At 45.6% G+C, this 19,928-nt stretch overlaps 1 protein-coding gene across 6 annotated transcripts in view; it reads left to right on the top strand.

Moving 5' to 3' along the window:
- Window positions 1–19,928, top strand: part of LOC139269047 (leucine-rich repeat-containing protein 74B-like) — a 129,124-nt gene that overhangs the window by 61,143 nt on the left and 48,053 nt on the right. For all 6 annotated transcript variants that reach the window (XR_011594151.1, XR_011594150.1, XR_011594149.1 and 3 more), the window contains exons 6-9: window positions 546–752; window positions 9,049–9,158; window positions 14,794–14,909; window positions 18,686–18,764. Coding sequence is in view for 3 of the 6 variants with exons in the window: in XM_070888037.1 (XP_070744138.1) it covers window positions 546–752; window positions 9,049–9,158; window positions 14,794–14,909; window positions 18,686–18,764 (512 nt within the window). In the remaining 3 variants the exon portion in view is untranslated. The remainder of the gene's footprint in view (window positions 1–545; window positions 753–9,048; window positions 9,159–14,793; window positions 14,910–18,685; window positions 18,765–19,928) is intronic.

Raw genomic sequence — 19,928 nt, 5'->3', positions numbered from 1 at the left:
ACCGGCTCGCTATTGGACTCCCGCCTGACCCGTACGCCCCGCAGCGCCCCCTGATGGGACCACCTGAAAAAACGGGCGGTTCAACCTTTACCGGCTGCGGTGAGGTAAGTAATGTCCACCTCAGGTAAGTGTGATTGTTTTTATTGTTTTTGGGTTGCGATTTATGTTGTGGTGGCGTGGGCTATGGATTGGGAATGTTTTTGGTATTTTTCTTTCTCCCCAGGCCTCTCTCAGAACACTCCCGGGCCGGTACTTTAGCTCGGGATATTCCCATGCTCAGCCGGCCTAGCACCCTAAGAGAGGTGTGCAACGCCTCCCTTAGCACTTCGCCCCACACTCAGGGCCCATCTGCCCAATTTTGCTGACTGAAGCGCAAACTGTTCCCGGGCCCAAACTTTACCGCCCTGCCGCCATTACCGCCAAAATCAGCAAAACCTAAAATCCAGCCCGACAATTGTTAATGAGAATTTCTGTGCCTTTTTCTTTGAGAAAAAGGGGTCCGGTTGTGAGACTCTTTCCTAATAATGTCTTTTATTTACTTGTAGAAATTGACTTGTCAGACAATCAACTGGGAGTTGAGGGGGCCAGAGCAATCACTGCCATGCTCGTAGAAAATGTAACGCTGCTAAAGATTGTCCTTTCTGGAAATTATTTTGATGATCACGCTGCTGAGTACCTGGCCAAGGCTATAGGCAGCATACTCAAGTTGCAGATCTTAAACCTGAGCCACAACAAGATCGGCAATACTTTAGGTATGGTTGGACAGTGCATGCTTCACAATTTTTATTTGCATACAAATACATCATCCTGCATTTACAAAGCAATAGATTGTAAACAAAGTTATCAAGATCGGCAAAAAACACTGGGACACTACATTTTAGAGAAGTGTAGACTTTGGGAAGAGCTGATCGAAGTTTATAAGAAGATGAACGGAATAGATTGTGTTCGAGTTGACAATTTGTTCCAATTTGATAGTTAAGAGAGGACCAGAGGTCACAATTTTAAGTTGTCTTAGGGCCAGATCGAGGTTAGATGTCAGGGGGAGGTTCTGTTCCCAGAGAACAGTGGGCCCCTGAAACAGGCTGTCAGCTCGTGTGGTGGACGCTGATTCGCTGAATTCCTTCAAGCGAGAGCTGGACCTGTTTCTGGCTGGGGCGGAGATCACCTCTTACAGAAGGTAGGTACTGCAGGGAATTATCAGGGCCAGAGGGATTTCCTGGACTGTTTTCGATTGCCTAGAGGATTAGGCGAGGACTTTTCCAGATTATTTCCCCCAAATTGGCTGGGGTTTTTTACCTGGTTAAAGGGTTGTTAAAGGAGCAGTGGAGCTGATTAGGAACCAAAATGAAGTGGAGACAGTAAGCACAGCTGAGGTATTAAATGAGTATTTTGCATCGGAGTTTAGCAAGGAAGAAGATTTTGCCAAAGCTGCAGTAAACGAGGAGGTTGTCGGGGTACTACATGAGATAAAAATAGATAAAGAAGAGGTACTAGAAAGGCTGGCAGTATTTAAAGTGGGTAAGTCACCAGGACCAGATGGGAATGCATCCTAGGATGCTGAGGGAAGCAAGACGAGAAACTTCCAGTCCTCCTCAGATACAGGGGTAGTGTCAAAGGACTGGAAGATTGCAAATGTTACATCCTTGTTCAAAAAAGGGAGAAGGACAAACCTGGCAATTACAGGCCAGTCAGTTTAACGTCAGTGGTGAGAAAGCTTTTAGAAACATGGGCCCAAGTTTCGGATGGAGTTTACTAGTTTAGCTTGGAGTATCTTAGAAATCGCAATTCTCAGCATTTAGTTTGCTCCAGTTCTAGTGAGTTAGTTTAGTTTCGTTTTAGTTCCTTTTTTTTCTTCAAAAGCGGGTATGTCCAGCCACTTAGGCCTGTTTTGCAAGTTTAGGCAGTGAAAATTTACTCTAAACTAACTTAGAACGAAGTAAGTGTCCACTTTTGTAAGTTCTGAAAAACCTTACCTCGAGTTAAGTTCAGTGCAGGCACAGCCGGAGACAGCGGGGTGGGAAGCATTAAACACAAAGGACTAAAGCATTAAACATATCACTTAAAATGGCCTAAAACCTCTTGCGATGATATTTTGCCTTATATCTGCTGAGTGAGGACAATTGTTTCTCTTTTTATAAATAAGCAAATGTAGGCTCCCGGCTGCACATCAACATCAGCGGGGGTCGGGAAGAAGGGAAGTTAGAGGATTTTCCAAAGCACTAAACACCTTCACAACAACATTAAAGAAGCATAAGTACATTTAAACCACCAAGCACTAAATGAAGCAGAAAAAGTAATAAGCAATTAATTAACAAATAAAAATTAGAAGGAACCCTGCACCTAAAGTACCAAGACCAAAGTAATAAGCAACCAATCAATAACAAATAAAAAATAGAAATCCTACCTTTATGTGAAGGGAAGGTGTTTCTGTAAGTGTCTCTCTCTGTCTCTGTCAGTGTCTCTCTGTGTTTCTGAGATGAGGGGTGGGGGGGGAGGGGGGGAAGAGGAGGAAGTGGAGGGAGGGAGGGAGGAGGAAGCGGGAGGAGGAGGGGAGAGGGAGGGGCTGATCGGGAGGGAGGGGGGAGGCCGAGCAGAGGCTGAACGCGGGGGGTGGGGAGGGGGGTGTGAACGGAGGCTGAAGGCGGAGGGGGGGGAGGAGTGGGGGTGAACGCAGGCTGAACGCGGAGGGGAGGGGGGGTGAACGGAGTTCGTGTCGGGGGTTGTCCATTAACTACACTGATCTCAACTGAACATCTGGAAAGGCAGACGTCTTGCCACAGCGATTGAGATTTTTGTGGGCAGCTTTCTCTGGGGCCAGCGGCAAAGGCCTTTGCTTTGCCACTGACCGCAGATTCCGGGCCACTATAATTATTTTTTTAAATCGGAATTTTTTTTTTTTGCATTGAAATTCAGCTCCAGGGAAATGCATGCATCTCCGAGCCTGATTTTCTGTGGGACGAATTGGGATTAAAAGCTGGAGGTGAACAGCTGTGCTATGTGTTGGGTTGTTTGTGATAGCACTGGTTCAAACTCATTGAAATAGCACTGGGCACTGCTAATGGTACACAGCAGCTTAAAAGTTGCTATGCTTCTGAGGGACTAATCCACTCTACAAGCTGGCTTTATATTTTACATTCTAATATATAATGCAGGTAAAGGAAGCGTTCATTATCCAGTAATTCTCCTTCCTCATTTGTATTGCTGCAAATAGACGGATTTCATTCATTTCAAATGGGATTCGTGTTTTGTTAATTCATACAATGTTGCAGCGGAAAGAGCACAGTGTCCACAACATGCAATTGTTTAACGTGGTTTGTCTGCTCTAATCTGTCATTCTTCTGCTATATTGGTCCGAGTACTATTTTATCATTTCTGGAAGTACCTGTGCAAACCATGTTGCTGCCAGCTTGGCACGGCAAATGAAGGAAATGGGTAATGTGCATATTGTGTAATAAAGTAAAAGATACCCAAGTGTGTCGGAGTAACTCACTTTTGGTACTCGACAGAGTTTTTGTAAATCATGCTGTAGTTTAAGACTTTGTGTGGATCGTGACTGGTCCTTTATACTGTCACTTGATGTGGCTTCTCTGGGAGAATCTGAACGCGGCAGCGGGCTGTTGATGACTGAGCCCATTCGGCCAGGGCGAGGGCCGGCGTGCTTCGGGCCCCTCCCACACAGCCTGCAGAGCGTCGGGCTGCGAGGAGCTACTGCACATGCACGCACACTCTAGCGCGCATGTGCAGAGGTCCCGGCACTGTTTTCAGCGCCGGTACCTGGCTCCGCCCCCCCCCCCACCCCTTGTGCTGCGCTACGCCGAGGCCGAAGATGTCCTGAGGAGCTCGGAGAATTAGAAGGTAATTTTTCGGCACCCTTTTTATTCTAGAAAGTCGGCAAAACTCATGGAGGTGTACCGTTTAACAGGGGGCGGAAACTTGGGCCCAATAATCCGAGAGAAAATGAACAGGCACTTGGACAAGCATGGACTAATAAAGGAGAGCCAGCACAGATTTGTTAGGGACATACTGAGCTGGAAGGGTTTTAAGGCGCTAATATCGGGCGGTCGCTAAATTTAACGCCGGAAAATGGTTTGCAATGGCAGCCAAAAAATTCAGTGGTTGCGCCCTGACAGTGGAGTGGCGCGCTAAGGGAGGCGGCCCACACTTCTCTTAGGGCGCTAGGCCGGGTGAGCAACTGAGTATCACGTGCTAAGGAGCCGGCTTTGTAGCGCCCTGAGAGAGGCCTCCATGCAAAACAAAAAACACAACCCCCTCCCTCCGCTAAATAAGGTTAAATCGCAAAGAAAAATAATCAATCACACTTACTTCATGCAGTCATTCTTTCCCTTAGTACCCGGGTCAGCTCTGATTGCCCACTTTCTCTGGCGGGGTCACTGCGGGGCGCTACGAGTGCAGCGCAAACCAAACTTTTCATCCGTGTCTTTACCGGGCAGGTTGTGCACTGGCACTGCACTCCCAGGCGATACTCCTTTGCGCCACTGGTACTGACATACTGAGTTTGACAAGCAATGCCGCCGCTCGCGACTGAAAACCCTTTGCGCCGCTGTTCCGACCCTCACGAGGGGCGCTATCCCACGGAATTTCTCACCCACAGTGTTTGACTAACTTGATGAGTTTTTGATGAGGTAACAGACAGGGTGGATGAGGGCAGTGCAGTTGATGTTGTGTATGTGGACTTTCAAAAGGCATTTGATAAAGCACCACATGATAGGCTTGTTTTGCAAAATTGAGGCCCATGGGATAAAAGGGGCAGTAACAGCATGGTTACAAAATGGCTAAGGGATAGAAAATAAAGAGTTGTGTTTTACGGACCGGAGGGAGGTATGCAGTGGTGTTCCCCAGGATTCAGTACTAGAACCACTGCTGTTTTTGATATACTTTAATGGCCCAGAAATTGCGGTCAGAGGCTTCCTACGGGCGGACACCTCCAACCGCAATTATTTCTATGAAAATACCTGGAGGTTGGGCCACTTGCAGTCCTGGGGCTCTGCACAAAGGGCCAGCGTAGGGGCCCACATATCCCAGGATCATATGGGTTTCGTACGGATCTCTGAGGGTCACGGCCGAACCTATCAGAGTAGGGAGATTCCCATTCATACGAATGTGAGTTCCGTATGTACAGAGCTCACATTAGTATGACTGGGAATACCCCCAAAAACACACAAGCACTGATAATACATTTTAAAAACACGTTATATATTTAAAATTAATTAAAATGCAATTTAATTCAATATTTTATACAAAAATGTATTTGTTTGAAATTTTATAAATCTGTTTTGACAGGGCTAAAAGTAAATTTACCTTAATGGACAAGCTTTTTAATATATAAATGAGTGATAATATTTTATTTTTCTATTTAAAAAAAATCTTACGCTGGTAAAAGCAGGCCTTGTGCCTGCTATTATCAGCATAAGAATTTGAAGGACATTCGCTGGGCAGGAGTTGGGCAAATATCCCAACCCGCCGCCCGCAGAGACCCTTTTCCTTCGCATGCGTGCAATCTTTCAAAAGATCTTTTACATAGAAACATAGAAAATAGGTGCAGGAGTAGGCCATTCGGCCCTTTGAGCCTGCACCACCATTCAATGAGATCATGGCTGAACATGCAACCTCAGTACCCCTTTCCTGCTTTCTCTCCATACCTCTTGATCCCTTTAGCCGTAAGGGCCATATCTAACTCCCTCTTGAACATATCCAATGAGCTGGCATCAACAACTCCCTGCGGTAGAGAATTCCACAGGTTAACAACTTTCTGAGTGAAGAAGTTTCTCCTCATCTCGGTCCTAAATGGCTTACCCCTTATCCTTAGACTGTGTCCCCTGGTTCTGGACTTCCCCAACATCGGGAACATTCTTCCCGCATCTAACCTGTCCAGTCCCATCAGAATTTTATATGTTTCTATGAGATCACCTCTCATCCTTCTAAACTCCAGTGAATACAGGCCCAGACGACCCAGTCTCTCTTCGTATGTCAGTCCTGCCATCCCTGGAATCAGTCTGGTGAACCTTCGCTGCACTCCCTCAATAGCAAGAACGTCCTTCCTCAGATTAGGAGACCAATACTGAATACAATATTCCAGGTGAGGCCTCACCAAAGCCCTGTTTAACTGCAGTAAGACCTCCCTGCTCCTATACTCAAATCCCCCAGCTATGAAGGCCAACATACCATTTGCCTTCTTCACCGCCTGCTGTACCTGCTTTCAATGACTGATGTACCATGACACCCAGGTCTCGATGCACCTCCCCTTTCTCCAATCTTCCGCCATTCAGATAATATTCTGCCTTCGTGTTTTTGCCACCAAAGTGGATAACCTCACATTTATCCACATTATACTGCATCTGCCATGTATTTGCCCACTCGCCTAACCTGTCCAAATCACCCTGCAGCCTCTTAGCATCCTCCTCAGAGGAGTCGTGATTTCTGGCCCATTGCCTTGGATTTGGAGGTACAGGTCACAATTTCAAAATTTGCAGATGACACGAAACTTGGAAGATAGTAATAGACTTCAAGAGGACACAGACAGGCTGGTGGAATGGCAGAAACATGACAGATGAAATTCAATGCAGGAAAGTGTGTGGTGATTGGAGTTTGGTAGGAAGAATAAGGAGAGAAAGTACAAGCTAAATAGTACAATTTTAAAGGGGTGCAAGAACAGAGAGACCTGGGGGTCTTTGAATCTTCAAAGATAGCAGGACAAGTTAACAAAGCAGTTAATAAAGCATATGGAATACTGGGCTTTATAAATAGAGGCATAGAGTACAAAAGCCAGGGGGTTATACTTAACCGATATAATTCCCGGGATGGTAGGACTGACATATGAGGAGTGACTGCATCAATTGGGCCTGTATTCACTGGAGTTTAGAAGGATGAGAGGGGATCTCATAGAAATCTGACGGGACTGGACAGGTTAGATGCAGGAAGAATGTTCCCGATGTTGGGGAAGTCCAGAACCAGGGGACACAGTCTAAGGATAAGGGGTAAGCCATTTAGGACCGAGATGAGGAGAAACTTCTTCACTCAAAGAGTTGTTAACCTGTGGAATTCTTTACCGCAGAGAGTTTTTGATACCAGTGCGTTGGATATATTCAAGAGGGAGTTAGATATGGTTCTTACGGCTAAGGGGATCAAGGGGTATGGAGAGAAAGCAGGAAAGAGGTACTGAGGTGAATGATCAGCCATGATCTTATTGAATGGTGGTGCTGGCTCGAAGGGCCGAATTTCTATGTTTCTATGTTAAAATACTAGTTTGGCCCCAGCTGGAGTATTGTACCCAATTCCGGGCACCACACTTTAGGAAGGTGCGAAGTTTTGATGAATGTATAGAAGAGATTTACGAGAAAGGTTCCAGGGATGAAAGGTAACAGTTACATGGATAGACTGGAGAAGCTGAGATTGTTCTCTTTAGAGCAGAGAATGCTAAGAAGTGATTTGATAGAGGTCTTTAAAATCATGAATTAGATAGAGTAGATAGAGAGAAACTGTTTCCAAAGGCTGAAGGGTCGATAATTCATCAGCATCATCATCATAGGCAGTCCCTCGGAATCGAGGAAGATTTGCTTCCACTCTTAGCATGAGTTCTTAGGTGGCTGTACAGTCCAATACGAGAACCACAGTCTCTGTAACAGGTGGGACAGATAGTCATTGAGGGAAAGGGTGGGCAGGGAGCCTGGTTTGCCACATGCTCCTTCCGCTGCTTGCACTTGATTTCTGCATTCTCTCGGCGACGATACTCAAGGAGCTCAGCGCCCTCCCGAATGCACTTCCTCCACTTAGGGCAGTCTATGGCCAAGGACTCCCAGGTGTCAGTGAGGATGTCGTACTTTATCAGGGAGGCTTTGTGGGTGTCCTTGTAACGTTTCCTCTGCCCGCCTTTGGCTCATTTGCCGTGGACGAGTTCCGAGTAGACCGATAATTAGAGGTCACAGATTTAACATGATTGGCATAGGAACCAGAAGCAACATGAAAAACTTATTAATGGAACGAGTGGTTCAGATTTGGAATGCACTGCCTGATAGGGTGGAGGAAACAGATTCAATAGCAGCTTTCAAAAGGGATTTGGATAAATATTTGAAGGAGAAAGAATTGCAGGGATATGGGAAAAGTGTGACTAACTGGATTGCTGTTCGAAAGAGCCGGTGCACACTTGATGAGTCGAATGGCCTCCTTTTACATAAGAACATAAGAATTAGGAGCAGGAGTCGGCCATTCGGCCCCCCGAGCCTGCTCCGCCATTCAATAAGATCATGGCTGATCTTCAACCTCAACTCCACTTTCCCGCCCAATCTCCATATCTCTTGACTCCCTTAATATCCAAAAATGTATCGATCTCTGTCTTAAATATACTCAAAGACTGAGCCTCCACAGCCCTTCGGAGTAGAGAATTCCAAAGATTCACCACCCTCTGAGTGAAGAAATGTCTCTTCATCTCAGTCTTAAATGGACGACCCTTTATTCTGAGATTGTGACCCCTGGTTCTAGACTCCCCAGCCAGAGGAAACATTCTCTCTGCATCTACCCTGTCAAGCCCTGTAAGAATTTTGTATGTTTCAATGAGATCACCTCTCATTCTTCTAAACTCTAGCGAATATAGGCCCAGTCTACTCAATCTCACCTTACAGGTCAATCCTCCCACCTCAGGAACCTTATTTGCACTCCTTCAATGGCAAGTATATCCTTCCTTAGGTAAAGAGACCAAAACGGTACACAATACTCCATGTGTGGTCTCACCAGGGCCCTCTATGCTGTTCTATTCTATGATTCTATGATAGTGTAATACACAATTGTGTGGGACGGTGGATGGACATAAGGATCTTTTCCTGTCCATCATTGTTCATATATTCATATAGGTTGACCACACAAATATCCCATTGATAAATGTCTGACTTTCTGTTTGCCTCATTTTCCCATCTTCTCCAATTTTCTCACTTCCCTGGATGCTGACTGCCCTCAGGTACTTAGCAAGTTTCACACAGTTTATTACATTTTACTAAAATGTTCAGGCTTCACGAACTTATTTGTTACTTTCTAAAGGCGAAGAGCTTGGAAATGCTCTAGCGGAAAACAGTGGGCTGCATGAACTGAACCTAAGCTGGAACTATCTGCGTGGCAAGGCATGTATAGCAGTAGCAGACGGCCTCAAGGTGAGTACTGCAAAGCTATGGGGATTCCTGTGACTGTTTGCAGTGGAATAAAAAAACAAATTATAGTTGTGCATCACGATAATACATGCAGGACATGGTATCAAGTGAAACTTAACAGGGCCAATTTTCCTCTCCTGGAGCTGTTCTGCGAGCAAGTTGTTTGCAGAGTGCTGGGCCAGGAGTATAACCCCAGAGCCCAAACTCAGGCCTAATTGAAATATTGCTGGTCCGCAGAAAAGTGCGAGTGGTGATACACTCCTGGGCACAGGCCAAAGGGAAGAGGATATCCAGGTATTCCTGGGACCTTCAAGGCAACGTAATAGTGTGTTGTTAGTTCTAGCAACTTCTCAATTTAATTTGGAATAATTACAGCAGTTTCATAGAAAAAGCTTTTGTCAAAGGATTGAAAACATACAGCGTGCACACTGGACAGTAGAAGCCCCATCAGATGCTGATTTAGGTGCAGTCCAGTGTTTCGGGGCAGCAGGGATGTCAACACATCAGCAATTCCTTAATATTTAAAAGTATCGGACTCCATTTTCGCCAGTCAAAAGCTATCATTTGCACGTCAATGCTGCTCTTGTTTAATTTAATATGCCTACCGCTGTCAATGTACCTTGCTTCGGTTCTGGGCTGGGGTGGCTGCAGTATCCCAAGCAGGCGCCTCTGCAGTCTGCCCTGGTGGGAGCTGCTAAAATGTCCGCGGAGTAGTGCCAAGCAACAACTTGTATTTATATAGCGCCTTTAACATAGTAAAATGTCCCAAGGCGCTTCACAGGAATGCTTTAGAAAAACAAAAAAAAATTTGACGGCGAGTGACATAAGAAGATATTACGGCAGATGACCAAAAGCTCGGTCAAAGAGGTAGGTTTTAAGAAGTGTCTTAAAGGAGGAAAGAGAGGCGGAGAGGTTTAGGGAGGGAGTTCTAGCGCTTGGGGCCCAAGCAGCTGAAGGCACAGCCACCAATGGGTGAGCGATTATTATCAGGAGTGCTCAAGAGGGCAAAATTTGAGGAGCGCTGACGTCTCAGGGCCGTGGGATGGGGGGGGGGGGAACGCGGGGGAGGGAGGGGGTGCGGTTGTGAGGCTGAAGGAGATTACAGAGATGGGGGAGTGAGGGGCTGAGGCCATGTAGGGATTTGTAAACAAGGATGAGAATTGTGAAATCGAGGCGTTGCTTAACCGGGAGCCAATGTAGGTCAGCGAGCACAGGGGTGATGGGTGAACATGACTTGGTGCGAGTTAGGACATCGGGCTGCCGAGTTTTGGATGACCTCAAGTTTACGTAGGGTAGAATGTGGGAGGCCAGCCAGGAGTGCGTTGGAGTAGTCAAGTCTCGAGGTAACAAAGGCACGGATGAGCAGTAGGTGAAGGCAGGGATGGATTAATGCATGGGCCTATGGGGCCTGAGCCAAGGATCCCCAGCCATGCATAAACGGGACTCCTGGTAAAGCGTAGAGAAACTGCATACAACTACTGGATCAAACGATTTTAGCAGTGAAAATACCAGCAGAGGCGGGTGACCCACACTCGGCAGATTTGTTACAATATAAATACTGACACCTGCCATTCACATTCGTGTTTTAATGGATCAGGGGAGGGGAGATTGTGCAGAGGATGCAGAGAGGCCTCCAAATGTTCTTGGCCCCAAGAATTCTTCATCTAGCTCTGAGTGAAGGAGCAGGGAAGCTCATGAGGGTATGAAGAATGATGTTGCCGGAATCAGAGAAGGATACAGGTTTGACTGTGAAGTTTCTCTTTTTATTTTAAGGCCCGATAGAATAATTGTATGGTCAGTGGGAGGGGGTGAATTCTTAATTTGTGGCAGGGAAACTGGTGTTAATGGCTCAGGCCAATTTCTACAACAGTTGCCAAGGAGCTTACAGTTTTTTTCTCCTCGTCTGCCTCCAAATAAGCCATATCACAAAGGTGGGTGGGGAGGGGGGAGGTGGGTGGGGGTGCATTACTGAACATGGCCTCCATATCTAACTGGAAAAGACTTACAGCAAAATTCTGAAGTTGCGACACCGCTTTGAATGTCAGAAAAGCAAAAGTAAAGACATTTCCTGATAATACCCAGCCTATCTCTTTAAGATAGACAGCACTTAATAGCAGCTCAGGAAATGGTAGTACCAGGTTTTTATGTATTTCGTTGGCTGTAAAGCGCTTTGATGTCCGGTGGTCGTGAAAGGCGCTATATAAATCTAGTCTTTTATGTGGGCAGTCTGACCCCAATCTGTATTGAGTGCTATTAATGGAAATTGGTGTGCAGGCCATTTGACACCCATTTGCCCATCTTCAGGCACAGTGAGGTGCAGACCCCAGGAAGGCCTTTGAGAAAGTTCAGGTGCAGTGCAATTCAGGCGCAAAATGGCAGCAAAGGATTACCTTTGATTTTTTTTTTCTGCATTGTTTTTGGGTGCTATTTCAGAGCAGGGCAGAGGAAAATCTACCCCACCATCACTTTAGTTTAAACTGTGTATTTATATTGTATCAACTTAGATCACAAGTATACTTGTAACTCTCTTTTATCATCATTTAGCACCTTTTATACGTACAAATTTCTTGCTTTGGAATTTTGAACTCGAATGAATTAAAGGAGAAATTTGGGATGGAGGTAATATATTAGAATGGATAGAGGATTGGCTAACTAACAGAAAACAGAGAGTCGGGTCATATTCTGGTTGGCAAACAGTAACTAGTGGAGTGCCACAGGGATTGGTGCTGGGGCCTCAACTATTTACAATCTATATTAATGACTTGGGAGAAGGGACCGAGTGTAATGTAGCCAAGTTTGCTGATGATACAAAGATGTGTGGGAAAGCAAATCGTGAGGAGGACACAAGAAATCTGCAAAGGGATATAGACAGGCTAAGTGAGTGGGCAAAAATTTGGCAGCTGGAGTACAATGTGGGAAACTGTGAGGTTATCCACTTTGGCAGAAAAAATAGAAAAGCAAATTATAATTTAAATGGAGAAAAATTGCAAAGTGCTGCAGTACAGAGTGACCTGGGGGTCCTTGTGCATGAAACACAAAACGTTAGTATGCAGGTACAGCAAGTAATCAGGAAGGCAAATGGCATGCTGGCCTTTATTGTAAGGGGGTTGGAGTATAAAAGCAGAGAAGTCCTGCTACAACTGTACAGGGTATTGGTGAGGTCACACCTGGAGTACTGCGTACAGTTTTGGTCTCCATATTTAAGGAAGGATATACTTGCATTGGAGGCTGTTCAGAGAAGGTTCACTAGGTTGATTCCGGAGATGAGAGGGTTGACTTATGAAGAAAGGTTGAGTAGGTTGGGCCCATATACATTGGAATGAAGAAAGGTTGAGTAGGTTGGGCCTATACACATTGGAATTCAGAAGAATGAGAGGTGATCTTATCGAAACATATAAGATAATGAGGGGGCTCGACAAGGTGGATGCAGAGATGATATTTCCACTCATAGGGGAAACTAAAACTAGGGGGCATAGTCTCATAATAAGGGGTCGTCCATTTAAAACTGAGATGAGGAGGAGTTCCTTCTCTCAGAGGGTTGTAAATCTGTGGAATTCTCTGCCCCAGAGCTCTATGGAGGCTGGTTTATTGAATATAGAGATAGACAGATTTTTGAGAGATCAGGGAATAAAGGGTTATGGGGAGTGGGCAGGGAAGTGGAGCTGAGTCCATGATCAGATCAGCTATGATCTTAGTAAATGGCGGAGCAGGGCTCGAGGGGTCAAATGGACTACACCTGCTTCTATTTCTTATGTTCTTATGTTCTTAAATAATATGATGGGGCATATTTCAAAATATCAGATGAATTTGGCAAACTGATCAAGCTTCATTCTCGTGATTTATACTGTCATGTAAATCTTTCCATATGTTACTACCTTGCAAAACAGTCTTGAATATCTATTATCCCATGTTTAATGCTCTGTTAAATTGAATTGGATATTCCCTGAATTGCTATGCCCTTGAATAAGCAACTATATAGCACTGCTTTTGATCAATGCAGTCAAAGCAGGCCCCAATTCCTTTTTATGAGCCTCAATTCTAAAGATGAGGTGTACACTGTCAAGTGGCCCTCTTTAACAAATTAATCTTGCATATTAGTCTGGCCTATATGTGACTCCAGACCCCACAGCGATATGGTTGACTCTTAACTGCCCTCTGAAATGGCCTAGCAATCCATTCAGTTGTTCAAGGGCAATTAGGGATGGGCAATAAATGCGGGCCTTGCCAGTGACGCCCACATCCCGTGAACGAATGAAAAAAATAAATTGCAGCATCGTGGAGCACCAACATGCTATGTCACACAGAGGTCAGATGTGAGTTTGTACCTGTAATTTCCCATGAGTTCTTGACCTTAAACGTGCTGCAACAGAAAGAGACAAAGCAAAGCTTCCGTACAAAGAAAGAGGGAAAATCAGAGGCACAATCACTCCTCTGGCCACTAATTAAACAGCAGCATTAACGAAGGCCTGAGTGTAGTTCTCCTCGGATCTCCGCCGCTGTACCGCCGCAACTTTGCTGGAGGTGCGGCGGAAACAGCATTTACGTGTGTCTACAGGGTTTCCACTGCACCTGCGCCTGTGTTACAGCAGTGTAGCAGCAGAAAATCTGAGGAAAGTCAAAGCCCTGAAGTCTCTGGCCTATCCTCACAGTCAGGGAAGGGTCATTATATATAGAATCAGCGACCCTTCCCTGACTTCAAATGGAAATAAAAATTGAAATTAAAAAAGTAAGAGATGTAAAACAGGCTGCCAACTCGCTATCACCCATTTTACACTGCCGCACAAGGTTAAAATGATCCCCACTATGCTCAAAATGGGTGTAAAGTCGGCGGAGCGACTGCTCTTTGTGCCAGTCCATGCTGGGCTGAGCCCCAAACTGAATTCGGCTTTGACGCTCACTTAGATGCTACCGGTGAGTTGTGGGGTGCAAAGCAGGCTTCCATTGCAGCTAAGAGGTCAGGGAGGGTGGTAAATGGGTTGGCTTGCACAGAGCCAGTCATCAGCCCAGAGTGACGCCAATATAGTGTCCGTCACACTTCTGATCCAGATCAGGCATGATAAATTGCAACTCTTAATTCGAAGGCCCAACGCCCATTTTATGGGCAGAAAATCGAAGTAAGATAAATTTCTCCCTCTATGAGTCGTAATTACAGACTGCGTCCTGGTGGTTGGTTGTGCATCAGCACCCAAAGATCCGTCGGGAGAGCTGCGCTATTCCACAATGTGCAGAAGTCGAATGTGTAACTTGTAATGGTTTTAAGGTAAAATGAAAAAAAGGGATTGCAAATGCTATGTATTTCTTGCATTTTTTGATCTTTATTTCAATTTTAAAATGTTTTTTCATGGGATGTTTATATTTTCAAGGCAAACATTTCCATCATCAGCCATTTAAGGTGCCTCAGCTTCCTATTGCTGCTCTCAATGTTATTCATACACAGCTGTTTTGAAGAAGCAAAAATAGAATTGATTCTTAAAACCTGCATTTGAATTGTAAACACTCCATGCACGGTGTTCAGCTTTAGGCTATGAGGTGAACATACATTAAATCTGATGTCTGGTCCAGGACTCTAAAGTGTCCATGATTTGCACATCCTTCCATTAGAAAAGCAGTTGAATGTAGTCTATTTTCTTTTCCACAGGATAATTTTTCTCTGAAAGTACTGGATTTGTCCTATAATGGATTTGGGAATGAGGGAGCAAAAGCCCTTGGTGAAGCTCTTAAAGTTAATAATGTGCTTGAACAACTGAATGTCAGGTACATCAACATCTACATTCTTTTCTTACAGACTGGGTACCATTTTTCTGACTGTATAAGGTGGTTTCAATGCAGATTATCTTTCATGTTGTTGATTGGAATAGATTATTCAAATAAAAATTTGCAGTTTGCACAGATTGAATTCAATTTCTTTTCACAATGTTTGAAAAGCACACCGGCTGGCCATAAATAGTGCCGGTGGGAGGCACAGTCTATTACCATAGGGCCTCCAGAAAACAAGCACCACACTCAGCTGGCATCGGAGCCTAGGAAAAAGATACGTCTGAGAAGGAAGTCCGTTTTCTGGACAGAAGAACCAGATTTGGACAGCGATGAATGCCTCTGCACAGTGATAGTATCAGTGAGTGTGGAGCAGAGGCTTCTTCCATTAACATGACATTAAAACGAACTCAACTAGAAGTTTAACGACTTTAAAAAAAAAAATGTTGCTCTTGTGTAATGTATTTGCTTCATGGGTTCTTTGCTTAAGAATTCATAGCAACATATTGCTATTAAGATCTAGTTAGTTTATTAGTAAAAGGTTTAACAATCACACTACACATTACCAGTTCATCCACCAGGCTCACAATCATCTGCCTCATCGTGGATTCCCGAATCCAACTGGCTGGAGTTTTATTGAATCTTGTGAACATCACGTGACTGGCTAAGCCACTCCCAACTCAACAACTCTTTTGGTTGGAAAACAAAACAGTTAAGTCAAGTGCCCTCCAATCTGGGGGACACTCCAAACATTTTTCAACTGCCCTTTTTTTGTGTTTTTTTTAACTTTTTTTTTTGATTTTTTTTTTTGATTTTTTTGGGGGCAATAAAATCATAAATATTACAAGTTCCCCCTATAAAAGGGGAGGGGGGCACTAAAAATCCGGCAATAAACAAATTAAACTTTAAAACATGTAAAATCAAATTAAAATTTAGTTGCCGGGGGTGATGATGCATTCCAGTCCCTCCGGCGCCCACCTTTCACGGAAGGTCGCGAGCGTACCGGTGGACACCGCATGCTCCATCTCCAAGGACACCCTGGCCCAGATGTACGCACGGAAGAGAGGCAGGCAGTCGGGCTGAACGACCGCCCGCTGCCTGGACCGGATGATGGCACCCTTGGCCGTGCCCAGGAGCAGTCCTACGAAGAGGCTCTCGGACCTATCCACTCCCCTCCGCACAGGGTGCCCAAAGATCAGGAGTGTGGGACTGAAGTGCAACCAGAAATTGAGGAGCAGCCCCTTTAAATAATGGAACAGGGGCTGCAACCTCGTACATTCTGTAAAAACATGGAACACGGACTCTTCCAGACCGCAGAAATTGCAGGCGGCCTGGGAGCCCGTGAACCGGCTTAAAAATTTATTGCACGGCACTGCTCCGTGCACCACCCTCCAGGCCAAGTCCCCAATAAATAATGGGAGGACTCCCGCGTAGAGTGCCCTCCATCGGGGACCCCCGCCTCCTCCGGACAGCAAGATGGTATGCCATGGCGTGTCCGGACGGCAGGCGAGGATGGCAAAGTTGAGAGTGTGCAGGAGCAGCCCATACAGGAAACCCTTCCGCGCAGAACTGAAAATACGGAGGGGATTTCCCCGAGGCGGCTCAAGTTGTGAGGCGCCGGCTCCCGAGGGAGGTTCCAGGTATTGGCGCCGATGAGGAATTCCGTCTGGACGGGGGTCAGTTCGGACGGGATCTCCCCACGTGCTTGAGCCTCTTCGATGCACCTAACGGAGTCAGAGCCCAGAGCTGTTTTTAGTGACTTGATGGCATCGGCCGCACGGCGGACGTCGGCTGAATTTAGGCGCCGCGCCAGCGTGTCTGGCGCCATCCAGCCCGCTCCTCCGCCATCGAGCAGGTCCCTGACCCTGGTCACCTCACCAGCCACAGCCCTCTCGTCCGACTGCCACCTAAAACCTCGGTCGTGGAGGTACGGATTCCCGAGCAGCGGCTCCTGCAGGACAGCCGCCACTCCAGCCGGTGGAGAGCTGCGCTTGGTGGAGACTTTGTTCCAGACCCTGGTGAGTTCCTTGTAAAAGACAGGCAGCTCCTGGACGGCGGTCCTGACGCCCCCCAAGCTCACAAACAGGAGCTGCGTGTCGTAGTTGAGGCCGTGCTGCTGGCGGAAGAAATACGTCACCAGCGCACGCCACCTAGGAGGGGGCTCGACGTAAAGATATCTCTGCAGGGTCTGAAGACGGAAAGTCGCTAGCTGGGCGCTGACGCACACCAACGGCTGACCGCCCTCCCTACTCCCAACTCAATAAACCTGTGAGCATGTTCACAGGTGCATACATTACATCCTGGATATTAAGGGAATCAAGGGATATGGGGATAGTGCAGGCAAGTGGAGTTGAGGTTGAAGATCAGCCATGATCTCATTGAATGGCAGAGCAGGCTCGAGAGGCCAAATGGCCTATTCCTGCTCCTATTTCTTATGTTCACCCTCCATGTTCTGTCCATCTTTCTGAGGGCACTAATTCATGCTGGGTGCCAATAGTCTTCTGCTACCTCACCCAAGACATCATTCTTCATGCGTGAATCCAGACAACGAGTGTCGGTAGGTCATTCAGTCATTGAGACATCATAGCTGAGACTGATCTCGCTCAACATTGATACACATGCACTCTCAGGCAGATGTTACTGGACAGCAATTGGGAGTGGATTTCCCACCCCACCACACACTTCAATCCTTAACTCAGCACAGACCAGAGTGGAACTTGGGACTTTCTTGGCCTGTATGACTCAATACTACAATAGGTGGTAGATTTACCCACTTGGCTCTCTAGTGATTTACTAAAATATTGAATTTTAAGATTTAATTTGCAAAAGAACAAAGGAGTAAACAAGCAGCACTTTATTCCTCATTATTCAAATGAAAAAACCTGCATCCCATAAACCATTTCACTGGTTGCAGAAGGTATACTTGGAAAATGCTGAGGAATATTTTTAAAATCTGAGTAATTGTGACTGGACTGAAGACAATGGGCCTGAATTCGCGCTCCTCACGGGTGCCTAAACCCGGAACTTGCGATCAGACAAGAAAACTCTTGAGAGATCGCATGCCACCGAAACTAAAGGGCCTCCGCGGGCAGAGAGCAACTGCTGCCCAGCAAATATCCTTCAAATTCTTACAAAATGTTTTTGTAAGAGAAAATGTCTTTATTTACATTTAAATAGCATCTTATCGTATCTTTTAAAATGCTACACATACAATGAATTTCTTTGGAAAGCGGTGACTACTATGTGGGCAAGTGGGGCAGCCATTTTGCCCATAGCATAATCCCACAAACAGGAAATAAATGAATCTGTTTTTGATCATGTTGGTTGAGGGAGAATATTGCCTCAGAAATTAGGAGAACTCTTTCCTATTTGAATAATGCTAATGGGATTTTTAACATCCACCGGAACAGGCAGATGACATCTCACTCGAAGAAGTGCATTTCTGGCAATGGAGCACTCCCTCAATACTGCACTGAAGTGTCAACCTGCATTATGTGCTCAAACCCTGGAGTGGGCTTTGAATTCATAACCTTGCGATGCAGAGGCAACAGTGCTAGCCACTGAGATAATCTGTAAAAGATAAAACAAAGATGTGATTAATTTTTGTGATTGTGAAGAAACAATAATTAACATGCAGAATTAGAACTATTAAACGCTTAACTTCTAGGTTGGTCCAAAAAAATATGCCATACTGTTTTAGATATCCAACCCCCTGATCAATGTGTGGATTTGAGATTATAAAGCTTTGAGATTTTTATTTTGTTTTGGTCTTGTAGTAACAATCGTATTTCTCCAGAAGGAGCTGTGTGGTTATCCATCGGACTGAGAAGCAATAGCACACTAACTGTTCTTAATGTAAGTACACTACCGAACAGATACACTCTTATCAAATAGCTCATTGTAATAAAGCCAGTTAGAACCCATGCTGGCATCACGTAAAATCCATGCCGCCTACACATTGTAATGATTCCTGCATGCACGCCTCTAGGGCGGGGCTGTCGATATCAGGAGACCAGGACGCTACTTAAAGGCAGCCAGCACCTCTTGAAGGGGAGGTGCATTCTGGCTGCAAAACTGGTACTGCAGCAACTTCTGAAGGAAATGGCTGAGAGCGGGCATCAAGGTTCTCTGATGCTGTACTGGAGGCCTTAGTGCAGGTATTGGTCAGGAGATGGGACATCCTTTCTCCCTTGGGGGAAGGAAGCCCTTCAGACATGTGATGAGGAGGCAGTGGGAGGCCCTTGCTCAGGTCATCAGTACCAGGAGCATTGCCCCAAGAACATGGCTGCAATGTAGGAAAGAAATTAATGATTTGACTAGCGTTGTTAAGGTAAGAATGCTGCTGAAATTCTTTCTCATTGCAGCTGCACCACTCACAGCACTTCACTCCCCCACAACCCTGCACTATTCTGCAATCAGTGCACCACACTTCACAAAACATTCATAGAATCATAGAAAAGTTACGACACAGAAGGAGGCCATCGTGTCTGTGCCAGTCAAAAAACAGCTACCCGGCCTAATCCCACCTTCCAGCACTAGGTCCGTAGCCCTGTGGATTACAGTTCTTTAAATGCACATCCAAGTCCTTTTTAAATGTGATGAGGTTTCCACACTCCCACCACCCTCTGAGTGAAGCAATGTTTCCTCAACTCCACTCTAATCCTTCTATCAACTACTTTAAATCTATGCCCCTTCTTATTGACCCCTCTGCTAAAGGAAATAGGTCCTTCCTATCCATTCTATCTAGGCCCCTCATAATTTTAGACAGCTCAATTAAATCTCCCCTCAGCCTCCTTTGTTCCAAGAAAAACAACCCCAGCCTATTCAATATTTCCTCATAGCTAAAGTTTTTAAGTCCTGGCAACATCCTCGTAAATCTCTTCTGCACCCTTTCTAGTGCAATTTAAAAATTAGAAAGGGGAAACTTTCAAATTTTTTTGTCGGGCGTAGTCGGGCGCAAAAAAAAACAGGCGGAACTCTTGAAATACGGCAAAAAACGGCATTGGGGAAAATTGAGCC

This window comes from Pristiophorus japonicus, chromosome 8 (genome assembly GCF_044704955.1).
Source record: "Pristiophorus japonicus isolate sPriJap1 chromosome 8, sPriJap1.hap1, whole genome shotgun sequence".
In the NCBI taxonomy this organism is placed as follows: Eukaryota; Metazoa; Chordata; class Chondrichthyes; family Pristiophoridae; genus Pristiophorus; species Pristiophorus japonicus.
This window is presented reverse-complemented; position numbering and strand designations above follow the sequence as displayed.